Consider the following 13,577-nt stretch of genomic DNA (forward strand, 5'->3'; position numbering starts at 1 on the left):
GCTAGGATTAAGTGCTGGGTTTAAACCCCCCAGCAGCTCTGCTGTGCCTTCAGAACCCAGCCAAGGCTGTGCAGGGATATGGGTGTGAAGGTGGATGAGCTTGCAAAGATCAGATGTAAACTTGTCTTGTTGGTTAATTTTTTTTTTCCCCTGTCCTTTTCTTGTCCAGGTGAAAAAGGAATGGGAGGAAGCAGAACACCAAGCTGTAAATCTCCCCAAGGCAGAAAGGCAGACTCTGATTCAGGTAAGAGGATGAGAAGAGGCAAGTGTTTGGCCTTCATCTTCACAATCAACTCCATGAGAGACTGTAGTGTTGCAAGCCAAAAGATGCCTGAGATGGAAGAGCAGCTTTCCTGTCCTGTCAACAGCTGCCTCTGAGACGAGATTTGATTCAATTGCAGGCTTTGTTCTTAAAGCTGGAGATGATGGGATCCTGTGCCAGGTCCTTTCCTCAGCCCAGTCGTAGGAAGTTCTCACCCCTCAAGTGTAGCAACAGCAGAGCCAAATTGTAACTTCAGCCCTTTGGCCTCTTCTGCACTAATCAGCAGCCTCCCAGCCTGGGTGAAGTTGGCCCTGACTCTCTGGACACACATTTCCTCTTCAGGCAGACTTAGTGAAAATGACTTAGGCGGCAGATAAAGCTGGTTTGCTGCCAGACTGCCAATCTCCTGCCTTGTGGGGGGGGTTCAGTCAGACTGAAGTTAATCAGGGATATTCTCAGGATGGGATCATTAGGGGCAGGCTCTCCTCTGGCAGTGACAACTCTGAAGTTCTCTCAGTACAGCTAAGTGAGTGACTCCAGCTTTTGAGCCCACGTTGGATTTTAGACTGGAACATAGTTTTCTCACTGCATTTATTTAACACAAGTCCAAAAGTTTTCCATCACTTCTGTTGAAACCTAACGGTGCTTAGAGGAGTTTTTTGGCTTGTTTGGAGCCCTGGCTTATGACCTTTCTAACAGGATACAGAGGGATCTGATCTGAAGCTGTGCTGGTGAAAAATGCCCTGTTCAATACCTTTGGCAGCTTTTGCAAACTCAAAAGGTTTTTAGGCTGAAGGGGATGTGTCCTGTGTCCATCCTGCAGGGCTGAGGGAAAGGGTACAGTCTGCATCTCCCCCCCTCAATGTGATCTTCATCTCTTCAAAGCCACATGGAGATGTTCAGAGCTTTGAAATGGGTGGTGAAGGAAGTTTGGAAGGCAAATTAAACTTGCAGAGATAAGACCTGCATCAAAATCTCCTGGTGCCCTTGGCTCCCCCTCTAAATGCCTGGGATGTCTGGGATGTGCAGTGTGACCAGACGTGCTGTGTCCCAGGATCCATTTCTTCTAAGTAGTGGTGACAGTAGGTGACCCTGATGCATGCAGCACATTTCAGACATGCTCCTTTCTTTCTTCCAGCACTTCCAGGCCATGGTTAAATCTCTGGAGAAAGAGGCAGCAAGTGAGAAGCAGCAGCTTGTGGAAACTCACCTGGCTCGGGTGGAAGCCATGCTGAACGATCGCCGTAGGATTGCTCTGGAGAACTACCTGGCTGCCCTGCAGGCTGACCCACCACGAGTGAGCCTCTTTGGGACCAATTTTGACAAGAGGGTAGCAGAGGATTGGGCTGGGAGGTGGGAATGGCTTGGGGAAAAGATTGCCTCTGACCTGTGAGGGCAGAAGCTGGGAGCAGATTCCCAGGGAAGCTTTCTGCGTCGTGGCAGTTTGTGCTGAAACCATAGTAGTGACTCTTCTTGTGGACTCACTTTCTGCCTGCTTAAAAAACCCTTTGACTTTGCTTAGTGCTGATAAGGCACAGTGTTGTGAGTCAGACTCAATTTCAAAAGAAAAATTCCAAAAGAAAATACCCAAGAGATGAGGACAGGCAATTGATCTGTCCAGTAACAACGCGGGGCTTGTATCTCGAGCGCTGTAGTTCAGCTGCAAATTTTACTTGAATCAAATGCGGATCTGAAGCATGCTTTATTTCAGCTGTGGGGCTTTTGTTTGTTTTTTTTTTTTTTAATGAAATGGATCTTGAGACCTCTCCCCCTCCTCACCTCCTGCAGCCCCACCGCATCCTGCAGGCTCTGAAGCGCTACGTGCGTGCTGAGAACAAGGACCGCCTGCACACCATCCGCCACTACCAGCACGTCCTGGCAGTTGACCCAGAAAAGGCTGCCCAGATGAAATCTCAGGTAGAAGAACCCTTCTGTCAAGGGAAGCATTGTTCCCCAGGAGTTCGGGGGACTCTAGAAAAGCCGTGCAGCCTGGGTACTACAGCAGCTTCTCTTGCTGCAGCTCTCCCAGTCTGTGTGCGCACTACATGTCTGAACGATTTGCCTTGACTCAGTCTTATCAATTGGAACTCTGGGTCTAGCCATGACTTGTTGGTCACAATGAAGAGCCTTAAGGGGTTTAGAACTTAGTTTGGGACTGCTTTCATATGTCCTTTTGTCAGACACCCATGAAATTATTTGCTGGGGGCTCTGTCATCCTCAAACAGCTCTCCCCGCTTCTTCCAAGACCTCTCTGATCCCTTTGTTAGGCTCCTCCTTCACCATGCCTGTGGGATGGATTTGTGGGAATTCTCTTGTTCCTCAGCACAAGAGTTACTGCCTTGTTTCCAAAGCATAATACATAACCCCTGCCAAGCACTCAATCATCGTTGTTAGCTTTATGAGAAAGTCTGTTTTGATAAGTTTATTTTGTGCCTTATGCAATGTATTTTACTCCTGAACAGCCAGAGGATAAATTTTTCTTTCAGCTGAGTAATAAGAAAGAAGTTGAGGGGCCTGTTAACACAAAGTTTGTTCATAAGGCAGTATCTGTTCAAGTTCAGAGAGAAGCAGGGAACAAACTGTCCACTCAGAGCTGTAGGAATGTGATCTCTGTACCAATCCCAGTTTGGTGGGGAAAAAATGCTTTATTACTTGGTTGTATAACCAGCAGATAGAAATATTGTGGTTTAAGAGTAAGGGAATGGAGTCTGATGTCACCTCTGAGGTGTCAGATTGTGTTGCAGTGATTTTTCTAGAAGCAAACATCACATTTAGAGGTGCCTGCTCCCATGGTTTTGTGGTTTTGTCTGGGTGCTTCAGCTCTGATGTCTGCCACTGTTTCTTATTCTTGTTGAGCTTCACACCCTTGGGAAGAGGGGTAGCAATTGTGGGATTTACAACCTGATGTTTGCCTTGCGATGTGGAATATTTGGTAGCATTTTTGGAGACAGCTTAGCTTGTTGAGCACTGTCTATCCTGACCCTTTGTTCTGCTGCTGCCAAAGTCCAAGAAGGGAGAGTGTGAAGTGTATTAAGCTGAAACCTCAACAGTCCTTGATTCATTCTTAAATCTGCAGTGCCAACACATCTACAGGTGAGGGATGTGGGTGGTACAGTTCCATTTCCATTGGCTTTACGTTTCAAATGCACTTTAAGCTCCTCAGTCAATTCCCCTGATTGACAATCTGCCACGTGTAAAATTAAATTGCTTTCATCCTTGATCTTAAAAGTCAAGTACACGTCAGACTGTAAAACAGATCTCTGGCACTCTTTAGTTTTTTTTTTCCCCAATGTTTGGCCATGCCTATGTTTTCCTTGGTCTGTATGGTCTCTGATAATGCAGCACCCTCTTGAGGTCAGGCTTGACTTCACCAGGTTAATGTGCTTTGAGCTTGCCTGAAGTTTGAATTTATTTTTCAAATGTTGGCAGAATGATATTGCTAGTGGGTGGGTGTGGAGTGGGTGTAAGACAAAAGCAGTGCCACCATTGTTCTGAAAGGCACCTTTGTGCTGAATCCAGAGTTGATGAAGAACATTTGTCTGCTCCCTTTGGCCTTCTTGAGTAGCTAAGAGTGAGAATCCAAGTCAAAGATCCTGGCTGTAGCTGCTGCAGGCAAGGAATTGGGACCCTACCTGGCTCAGTGCTGGCCCCAACAAGCTGGCTGAACCCCCTGTCTCACTCCCACGTGCCAGAGAACCAGGCACATTAGGAGAGCATCAGTCAGGCAGATGGACTAGCTGCTCCCCTTTGTTTGTCATGGCAGATCCCCCAGTAGCAGATATTTTATTAACCAAGTGCCATCCTTGTCCCAGTTGAAGACCTGACAGTCTTTGCCTGCTCCAACACCCTCTTGTGTATCTGCAGGTGATGACACACCTCCATGTGATTGAGGAGAGGATGAATCAAAGCTTGTCTCTGCTCTACAAGGTCCCATATGTGGCTGAAGAAATCCAGGATGAGATTGGTGAGTGTCTGCAGGCCACGGGGTGAGGCCCCCAACTTTTCTATCAGGTGATAAGTTAGTTGCTCCTTTGAGGGGATGCCCTCACCACCAAGCACTTGGGCTTAGGGTTAGGTTCAGAGGGTAGGTGTTCTCTGGGCCAAAATAGCTCAATCTTAAGAACTTTACAGTTTTCTGTTAAAGTCAACAACATGGACAGCAAAGTGAGATGGAAAAGACCCATAAATACACAGAGGATGAAAAGTCCTGCTCTAGAGGAGTTTAATCCCATCTTGCCATGACTTCTTGCCACATCAAACCTCTCAGTCTTTATTGGTATGCATTTATAGCCAGCACCTTTACTGAGAATTCCAAATGAGACTTCAGAGCATGCAAGATAAGAGAACCTGGCAGCCCCACACAGTTTCCCTCCAGCCCTGCCTCAGCCAGGTTCAAACCATCTGCCTCTTTCTGGTCCTGCCAGATTTCATGTGGTTTGTGTAATATTTCCCCTCCTTCCTTTCAGATGAGCTGCTTCAGGAGCAGCGTGCAGACATGGATCAGTTCACATCCTCCATTTCTGAATCCCAGGTGGATGTCAGGGTGAGCTCTGAGGAGAGTGAAGAAATTCCCCTTGAGGGTGGCAAACCTTTCCGTCCCTTCCAGGTGAAAACCTTCCCAGCTCTGCCTGAAAGTGAAGGTATGTGGAACTGAAAACTGGGTTCACTGGCTTAAAATGGAGGTTTTTTTATTTATTTTTTTTAGCCAGCCAGCTTGGTGGCACAGAAAGCTCCATCCATCCCTTTGGGGGATTGAATTGTCACCCCAGCAGTAACCCTCAGCCTCCATCCAAGCAGTGCAAACCTGAGCTGCTGTCTTGTTTTTCCAATTCTTTCTTTACAAAGTTGCTTTATCTCCTTCCATGTTACAGGGAGTGATATTTTTTTATTCTGTGGCTTGACTCTGGAATTAATTTTCAGTCTCAAACTATAGTGATCTTGTGTAATGTTAAGTCTTTGTGCTGGGACTTACTGAAGGGCTGCAGGAGCTCTCTTTTTTAAGAATAGTATCTATATTTTTTGCAGCATCAAGTGGTGACAGCTGGTGTGTGTGTGTGTGTGTGATTTATTTTAAAAATGCTTGAGCAGAGTCCTGAGCTTAAAGAAAGCTGTATGCTAAAAGCTTTTCCCAGGGACTGAGTCAGAAATCATGCACAAGCCTTTTTTCCTTTCTCTCTTAATCTCCTTTCTCTGCTATTTTTGTTTTTGTTTTTCCCTCCTGCTAGATCCTCAGCCGGATTTGTACCATCCAATGAGAAAAGGTTGGTTCTAAGCTGCTCCCTCACAGTGCTTTTGTTCACTCTCCTACCTTCTCAGTGTGTTTTTATAGCTTCATTTTAGTTTCATACTCACCTTGATTTTCATTTCCCTGCTCTCATTTAGTTTTTTTGCTTGTTTAGTCTTCAAGAAACGAGCTAGTCTGAGCATTTAAATGTGTGTGTGCCTCCCTGGTGGGCTCACAAGGGGTCTCAGGGTGTGGGGTGGCTTTGTTGCTCTCAAAACCTGGGGACCTTGCAGTCTGTCTGCAGCACTCTGCATCTCTCCACATCCACTCACGTTTGACTCGTGTCAAAATCAACCTTGCAAAGAGTCTGGAGGCTCTTTTGCCTCCCTCTGTCCTTACCCTGCCTGATGACAGCACTAAACTAGGAATGAGAGTGCTGCAGCAGATGGAGGCTGAATGTCCCTCTAGATATTAGAGTCCAGCTGGTCTGGTACAGACAGATTAGGAGATGATCATGTTTGTGGTCTCCTCAGCATCACCTTTTCACATGTAGCCTTTTTACCTCTTAGTAAAGCCCTGTGTGGTTCTCTCTCCTTAACTCATTATTAACGCTCAGTGCCTGGCTAAAAAGGGGCTGTCAGGGCTTTAAGAACAGCATAGAAATCTTGGGATTAAGTTAAATCCTCTTTTGGTGATCCAGCCTCAGGTAGGGGTGAGGTCTGAGCTGCTGCTGTGGTTCCTGGAGTGGAAATGGGAGGTTGAGTCTTTAAATGTTCTTGCAGAGCAGTGGTCTGTGTGCTGTGTGCAGGGAGTAATTCCAGCATTTTAATTAGCTTTTTGGTTCCAAATACATTCTGCAGCATCACAAAGGAGAGCAGAAGGATTTTGCTAATAACCATTTAATAGGAACACAAATAGTTTTGTAACATGGCAAAGGCCAGAGAGCTTGAAACTGTTTTCATGATCAGCATTTCTCTCCAAATGTAAGTCACCTTCATCCCTCTGGTGGAACAGTGCTGTACAACTAATTCAGTGTACTGAGTGTTCTGGAAAGATCTGGGACAGCCTATAGTGGGTTTTTTTGTTTCTTTGGGTTTTTTTGACTTCTAGATGAAAAATTTGAATCCCCTTTTTTGTGTAAATAGAAGTTTTGGATGACTCAGGGGCAAGATAATATCCAGCACTTGCCTCCTCTTTCCTTTCCTTTTCTTCTTTTTATTTCAGGGCTTTTTAGGGGGGCTTTTTGTGCTTTTTTTTCTTTTTTTTTCCCTGGGAAGTATATAATCTAAACTGTTCCCTGGAGCTACGGAGAACTGGGTCTGTTTTTTGGCACAGTGCTCTGTGACAAATAGCAAAGCTCAGTGCAGCAGCTGAACTCCCAGCCCTGGAGACAGTGCCATGTTGGCTCCTGAGAATTGAATAAAGCAGCCAGAGGCCAAAAGCTGACACAGGAGTTCTGAAGAGAACTATTTGTGGGTAGTCTCTCCAGAAAATCCCCAGCTCTGACTTTCACAATAACATGACCTGCTTCAACAGCCAGGAGAAGTCAGACTGGCCGTGCTCAGAATCTGATTGCTGCCTCCAAAGAACTGCACAGGAAAAGGAGGATGCACTAAAACTCCTCTTTTGGCAGGAGGGGGAATGAAATGTTAATTTTCAGGCAGTAAAACCTTGTCACTATAGGGGAAATAAAAAAAAGGCTTGGAACCAACTAGCTTTTCCTTGCTTCTCATTAAAGAACAGTCTCCTGATTTCACCAGCGGTTGACACAATGTCATGGGCAACCCACAAGCTCAGCAGCTTGTGGAAAGGTGGATGCAGCCACTGGCAAAGTGTTAAGTGCTGTGGTAATATTTTCCCCACCTCCTCATCCTCCTTGGAGAGACCCAGCTGGAGGTCTGAGGCTTTGCTTTCCTACTGCTGTTGCTTTAGGGAAGCATTGGTGTTGTAGTGGGCGTCCCGTTGTCCCTCCTGGTAATGGAAAACTGCTCTTCTCCTGGCTTGCTGTGTTGTGTTAGGCCTGTCTTGCATCAGGCTTTTCTGTTATTGATCTGATCTATTTATAGATGTTTCAGATCAAAACAGTTTATACAGAGCCAGCTGCCTTGGTTAATTGATATTCTTCTCTGGAGCCTGTGCTCGTTTCAGCCTGGGAATGAGCGGGTGGTGCTCTGGTACAAAGGGCAGTGTGTGGTTCTTTGATCCTCCCTTGCTCTGGGATTCATTGTTTCTGGGCTAGTGCCAGTTGAGGGGACAGCAGCTCATCACAGAGCCACCTTGGGTGACCTTGATGTTCTCCTTGCTGATGTGCCTGGTTTCAAAAGGATGGGTGATGGTGCTGACCACCTCTAGAGGTCACAGGGAGGTGGTGTCACCATCCTGGGATGTGTTTAAGGGTCATTTAGGTATGGTTTAGGGGAGACCTTTGTAGGGAAGGGATGATGGTTGGACTTGATGATCCCAAGGGTCTTTTCCAAGCTGAAAGATTTTCTATTCTCTGACCCAGGGTGACATTTTCAGCTAGGAGCCACGTGCTCACAATTGGTGGGTCAGGTTGTGTTAGACTTTCTCTAACTGCAGCACTTCAACAGTATGGGATTTCTGGTGTGGGTTTTTTTATTTTTTTTTATTTGGTGAGTCTTGTCTGTTCTTCTCATTGCCACCTCATTTCCCCTCAGTAACAGAACCTCCTCTCAATCACTTGTCACTGTAGCATAGCTTGTGAGCTCCCTTCCTGACACAACAGCATGAAGACAGATTAATAATCAGTGGTCCATGCAGCTGTACAGAGAGTAGATGACCCTTCCTAAGCATCACCCGGGGTTGACTAACAGTGCCTTCCTCTTTTGGTGCAGGTTCTGGCATGACTGAGTTGGATGGGCTGATTGGAGCTGAAGAAAAAGTGATTAACAGCAAGAACAAAGTGGATGAAAATGTGGTGAGCCTTCCACCTTTTGTTTTGGAAAGCACAAACCTGATGCGGGCACTAATTAATAGCAGTGGCTTCTCTCCATCTTCTCCTTCCTGCTGACAGAATGTCAGCCTGTTCATTACCCAGATGGTGTGGGGGAGTTGGTTTTCTGACTGTTGTAGGCTCTTAATGCTGATTAGCATAAGGGTGGGAGGCTGAAGGAAGGAGAGAGATCTGGATCTTCACTTTTAGCTGGAAAGCAAAGATGTGTCTGGTTTGGCAGCTGCTTTCCGAAGTGGAGATGCTTTGATGGGCTTTTGTTTGAGCTTGGTAGTTTGCTGTCTGAACACACAGAATGCTGGTGTGTTTCATCTGGCTTCCCACCTCTTTTTTCCTGGCAAGAAAGGTCTTACCATCTCCTGAAGGTGAGCCACCCAGGAGGTGTTAGCTCAGTCTACAGTGTAAAGACTTCACCAGGTCAGAGGGGCAGCTGACTTGCCTCAGTGCCCTGGGTTTAAGATCAAAAAAAAAAAAAAAAAAGTCAACTTTAGAGAATTCCCTTCCTGACTTGTTTTAAAGCCAGAGATCTGACACAAGAGAAATGCTGTGTCCAAGCCACATGTCCAGTTTTCAAAGTGGGTTTGAGTTTCAGGTAGTCTGAAGGCCCAAATGCTTGCAATACTAAGGTGGTTTTAAAAGCTGGAGAACATCCCATACTGCTGAGAGCTGGGGCAAGATGGTGAAGGGGGTTCTGAGCCTCTGCTGGTGTTGGTTCAGGGCCTCTTCTCTGCCTTTGTGTTGCTTTTCCCACCTGGTTTGCATGGCTCCTTTCATAAAATGCTTTCTTTTGTGATCCTTTTCCAGGTGATTGATGAAACCCTTGATGTGAAGGAGATGATTTTCAATGCAGAGCGTGTCGGTGGGCTGGTGGACGAGCCGGTACGTGGGTGGCTACAGAGTCAAGTGATGGGTACATTCCTAGAGCTGGATGTCTGTTCCTGTGTGATCCCAAATCCCAGGGGGCTGGGTGCCTGCCCACTGCTCTGGCAAAGTGGGATGCAGCAGAGCATTTCTGCACAAAGGTGGAAACAGGGAATGCATGTCCCTGCTGAGCTGGCTCTTCTGTTTCAAAAGTATTTTTGTGGTGAGCTGGAAAGCAGTGAGTGGCAGTGCCTGTCCAGAAAACTTGATTTTTGTGTTCATTATCCTCTTGGTGAAATACCTAGAGGTGAAATACTGCCTCTGTCTAGTGTTCCCAGTCATATCTTAATACCACCAGTGGCTGAAGACCTTCTTGGTGGCCACATTTCAGGTTTGCTTTCCCTCATCACTCTTTTTCTACCCACACTTGTTTTCTTCCCTCCAGGATAATGACAACTCCCTCCGTGATGACTTCAGTTTCAGCAGCAGTGCCCTAATTGGGCTGTTGGTGATTGCTGTTGCCATAGCTACTGTGATAGTCATCAGCTTGGTGATGCTGAGGAAGAGGCAGTACGGGACCATCAGCCATGGGATTGTGGAGGTGAGAAACAACTGCTCTGTAACCAAGGATGAAAATAGTCAGCCTTGAATCACATGGGGTGTGTGGAGGGGGTGAGGATGGCAGGAGCTGCCAAGCCATCAACTGCTTTGCTTCTATCCTTCTATCCTGATGGGATTTAACTCTGGAGATGCCAACATCTCCATCCCTTGGGTCTCAGTGTGTGGGTATCAGTCGCACCACGCTGGGACCTGTCACTTCCCACTTGTATTTGCTTATTAACTCAATTAGGCTCAGGGGAAGGATTTAGCAGTAAATGAGCTTTTCAAGGCATATCTTTAGCAGGGGCAGAAGTCTGTCCATCTACAGCAGTTTGTCCTCCCAAGAGTGTGGATCAGCTGGAAGGCAGGAGGGCTCAGCAGAGGAACCTGGACAGACTGGAGAGTTGGGATGATTCCAGTGGGATGAGGTTCAACATTCCAAGTGCCGGGTCCTGCACTTTGGCCACAACAACCCCATGGGGAGCTCCAGGCTGGGCACAGAGTGGCTGAGAGCAGCCATACAGAAAGGGACCTGGGAGTCTGGATTGCCAGGAAGGTGACCATGAACCAGCAGTGTGCCCAGGTGGCCAAGAAGGCCAATGGCATCCTGGGCTGGCTCAGGAACAGCGTAGCCAGCAGGTCCAGGGAAGGGATTCTGCCTCTGTGCTCAGCCCTGGTGAGGCCACAGCTTGAGTCCTGTGTCCAGTTCTGGGCCCCTCAGCTCAGGAAGGAGATTGAGGTGCTGGAGCAGGTCCAGAGAAGAGCAAGGAGGCTGTGAAGGGATCCAGCAGAATTCCTGTGAGGAAGGGCTGAGAGAGCTGGGGGTGTTGAGGCTGGAGAAGAGGAGGCTCAGGGGAGACCTCATCATTCTCTACAACTCCCTGAAAGGAGGTTGGAGCCAGAGGGGGGTTGGGCTCTTTTCCCAGGCAACTCTCAGCAAGACAAGAGGGCAGGGTCTCAAGTTGTGCCAGAGGAGGTTTAGGTTGGATGTTAGAAAAACTTTCTTGATGGAGAGGATGATCAGACATTGGAATGGGCTGCCCAGGGAAGCAGTGGATTCTCCGTGTCTGGAGATATTTCAGAAGAGCCTGGATGTGGCACTGAGTGCCATGGGCTGGGAACCATGGGGGGAGTGGATCAAGGGTTGGACTTGATGATCTCTGAGGTCCCTTCCAACCCAGCCAATTCTGTGATTCTATGTGATGGGCTGAATGCTGGGAAGTGGCTCCTCCACCTTGTTTCTGCTCTCAGTGTCCACATCTCTTCTCACAACTTAGTGGAGCCTCAAGAAAGCTGCTTTTGGGAATTACAACCACTTCTCTGAGAGCAGCTGGATCCCAAATCTGTAATGTGTCTTTATTTGTGTTGGCCATCCCCAAGGAGGCACAGGCAGGGCATGCAGGAGGTGTTACACCCCAACAAGGAGCTTGGGGTTGGTCTCATCTCCCAGATAACTGGTGATGGGATGAGGTGGCCTCAAGTTGCACCAGGGGAGGTTCAGATTGGATTTAAGGAAATGGAGGATTAGGAAATTTAGATTGGGTATCAGGAATGCTTTCTTCACAGAAAGAGTGGTCAGGAATGGGAAGAGGCTGCCCAGGTAGAGTCACTCTCCCTGGAGAGGTTCAAAAATTGTGTGCACGGAGCACACCTGAGGGTCTGGTTTAGCTGGGGGGTGGTGCTGCTGGTTGGACTGGGTGATCTTGGAGGTCTTCTCCAAGGTTAATGACTCTGATTGGAAGCATGGCCTCCCAGTCTCTCCTCTGACCAGTAACTCTCTGGTTTTTTTGTGTTTTTTTTAAAGGTTGACCCAATGCTTACCCCAGAAGAGAGGCATCTGAGCAAGATGCAGAACCATGGCTATGAGAACCCCACTTACAAATACCTGGAGCAGATGCAGATATAAAAGAGGTGAAGATACAACAGCCCTGGCTGGGAGAAGAGCAGGGCACAGGGCCAAAGTGGTCCAGTGTTTTGGATCAACTACTGACCAACAGTTGCTTCAAGAGGACTTCATCTTACATTCAGAACTCCTGGATCATTAAGACTATAATTACTACTGTAGAGTTGCAATTTCCATTCTTTTAAATGGGTGAAGAAATGATAATATAACAATATGATATATAAATCTTCTTAAATGGGAAAAAAAATGGATCTATTGCAGATATTTGACTGAGATGTAGTTTTGTTTTTTTTTTTAAATAATCTGGAAAAAATACCATTTCAGTTGTTCTGTTGTCTGACACAAGCTCTATATATATATATAAAATGGGAAATGTTGATTTTTATTTCTGATAGACCACCTGTATATTGAGGGTCATTTGTACCAGCCTGCCTTGTAAAAAGGAGACAAGTTGTGGCTCTTGAGTAATTTTTTGGCTTTTATATATAAAGCAGTATTCTTTTTTTTTTTTTGAAGTTAATTTTGCTGGGAGTTGCAAAGAGATTTAATGTTAGGGACTACAACAGCATAAGCAAGGAAGCAATTGGGAATGGTAACTAACAAAAATCCTTGTAACACAAGAAAAAAAAAAAGAAAAAAAAAAAAATGATGAAAAAAAAACCCAAACAACCAACAAAACAACCCCATCCTCATATGCCAGTGGTGTGCACCCTGCTGCTTAGCAGTGTGGGCTCTAGGAATCCAGACTCCCTGGAGGCAAGGAGTTAAAAGGCTTCTAGCATCTCTCTTTATAGTTTCTTCTAGTGGAATGTTAGAACATGGTTTGTGCATACTGGGGTCTGCACATTCATTCCCCTTTCCAGATTCATTCTGATCTCAGACTTGGAAGTTCCTGGGGACTGAATTGCAAACTCCTCTGTTCTTGAACCAGTTCCCTTCAGCACCCACCTGGCATTAACAGCCCCCCTCTTGCTGTTATTTTCTGCTCCTCCCCAGCTCTCCTGCCCCACCAAGGTGGTCAGAAGCAAAGAGGCACAGAGGGTTTGGAGCCCTGGGTCACCCAGGCTTTGGGGTTTTGGCTCCAACAAGCAGCAGCCTCTTGGGAGCTGATGAGCTTGGCCTTGGCTTGAACTGGGGGGAGAAGAAAGGGACAAGTTGGGAAGGGAGCACTGCCTGCTGCAAGGGAAATGGGATGCATAGGCCCCCAGGAGAACAAGGGGTGTTGTTCCACTCACCATCATGTCTTTGTAATGCTTGTATAGTTGGTGTTAATGCTCACAGCTTTTTTAAATCTGGAGGTTCTGGTAACCTGTGGTGTATTTTTTCTATTTTTTTTTCCTGTGACTTTTAATTTTTTTTTCCTCTTTTTTTTTTTTTTTTCCTTTTTCCCTTTTTTCTTTCCCCTTTCCATGTCTCTTCCCACTATGCACAGATTTACCTGCAAACTCCCTAGTGTGGTCTGTGGGGAATGTACAAAGTTTAAACACATCAATAAACACTTTAACTTCCAGGTGGTTTCTTCTCTTTATTCATGGGCTCCTTGAAGATTCTCCCTCTCCTCCCACCTTTCCCTCCCTCAGGTTGGGCAGAGGGGCTACAGCCAGTGCTGTTACTTCTCAGGCTTTTGGTTAGCAAGGAAAACAACATGCCTGTTTTATTTAAATTTTTCTTCCAGCACAACTAAAGCCAACAGCCTGGAAAGGTCCCAGCTGTCTCTGCTCCTGGGTGTCCTTCCTCTTCCAGTTTCTTCCTTTGG

At 46.5% G+C, this 13,577-nt stretch overlaps 1 protein-coding gene across 6 annotated transcripts in view; it reads left to right on the forward strand.

Annotated features, from left to right (window-relative positions):
- The window catches only part of APLP2 (amyloid beta precursor like protein 2), a 45,504-nt gene extending 32,173 nt beyond the window's left edge, over positions 1-13,331 (forward strand). For 2 of the 6 annotated variants that reach the window (XM_030464876.1, XM_030464880.1), the window contains 10 exons: positions 170-244; positions 1,401-1,559; positions 2,051-2,179; positions 4,127-4,226; positions 4,729-4,902; positions 5,488-5,523; positions 8,342-8,424; positions 9,262-9,336; positions 9,764-9,919; positions 11,723-13,331. In XM_030464876.1, coding sequence (XP_030320736.1) covers positions 170-244; positions 1,401-1,559; positions 2,051-2,179; positions 4,127-4,226; positions 4,729-4,902; positions 5,488-5,523; positions 8,342-8,424; positions 9,262-9,336; positions 9,764-9,919; positions 11,723-11,824 — 1,089 coding nt within the window. In that variant the 3' untranslated portion in view covers positions 11,825-13,331. The remainder of the gene's footprint in view (positions 1-169; positions 245-1,400; positions 1,560-2,050; positions 2,180-4,126; positions 4,227-4,728; positions 4,903-5,487; positions 5,524-8,341; positions 8,425-9,261; positions 9,337-9,763; positions 9,920-11,722) is intronic. The other 4 variants (XM_030464878.1, XM_030464881.1, XM_030464877.1 and 1 more) reach the window with 3 other exon arrangements.
- Positions 13,332-13,577: the final 246 nt, after the last annotated feature.

This window comes from Calypte anna, chromosome 24, assembly GCF_003957555.1.
Source record: "Calypte anna isolate BGI_N300 chromosome 24, bCalAnn1_v1.p, whole genome shotgun sequence".
NCBI classification, from domain to species: domain Eukaryota; kingdom Metazoa; phylum Chordata; class Aves; order Apodiformes; family Trochilidae; genus Calypte; species Calypte anna.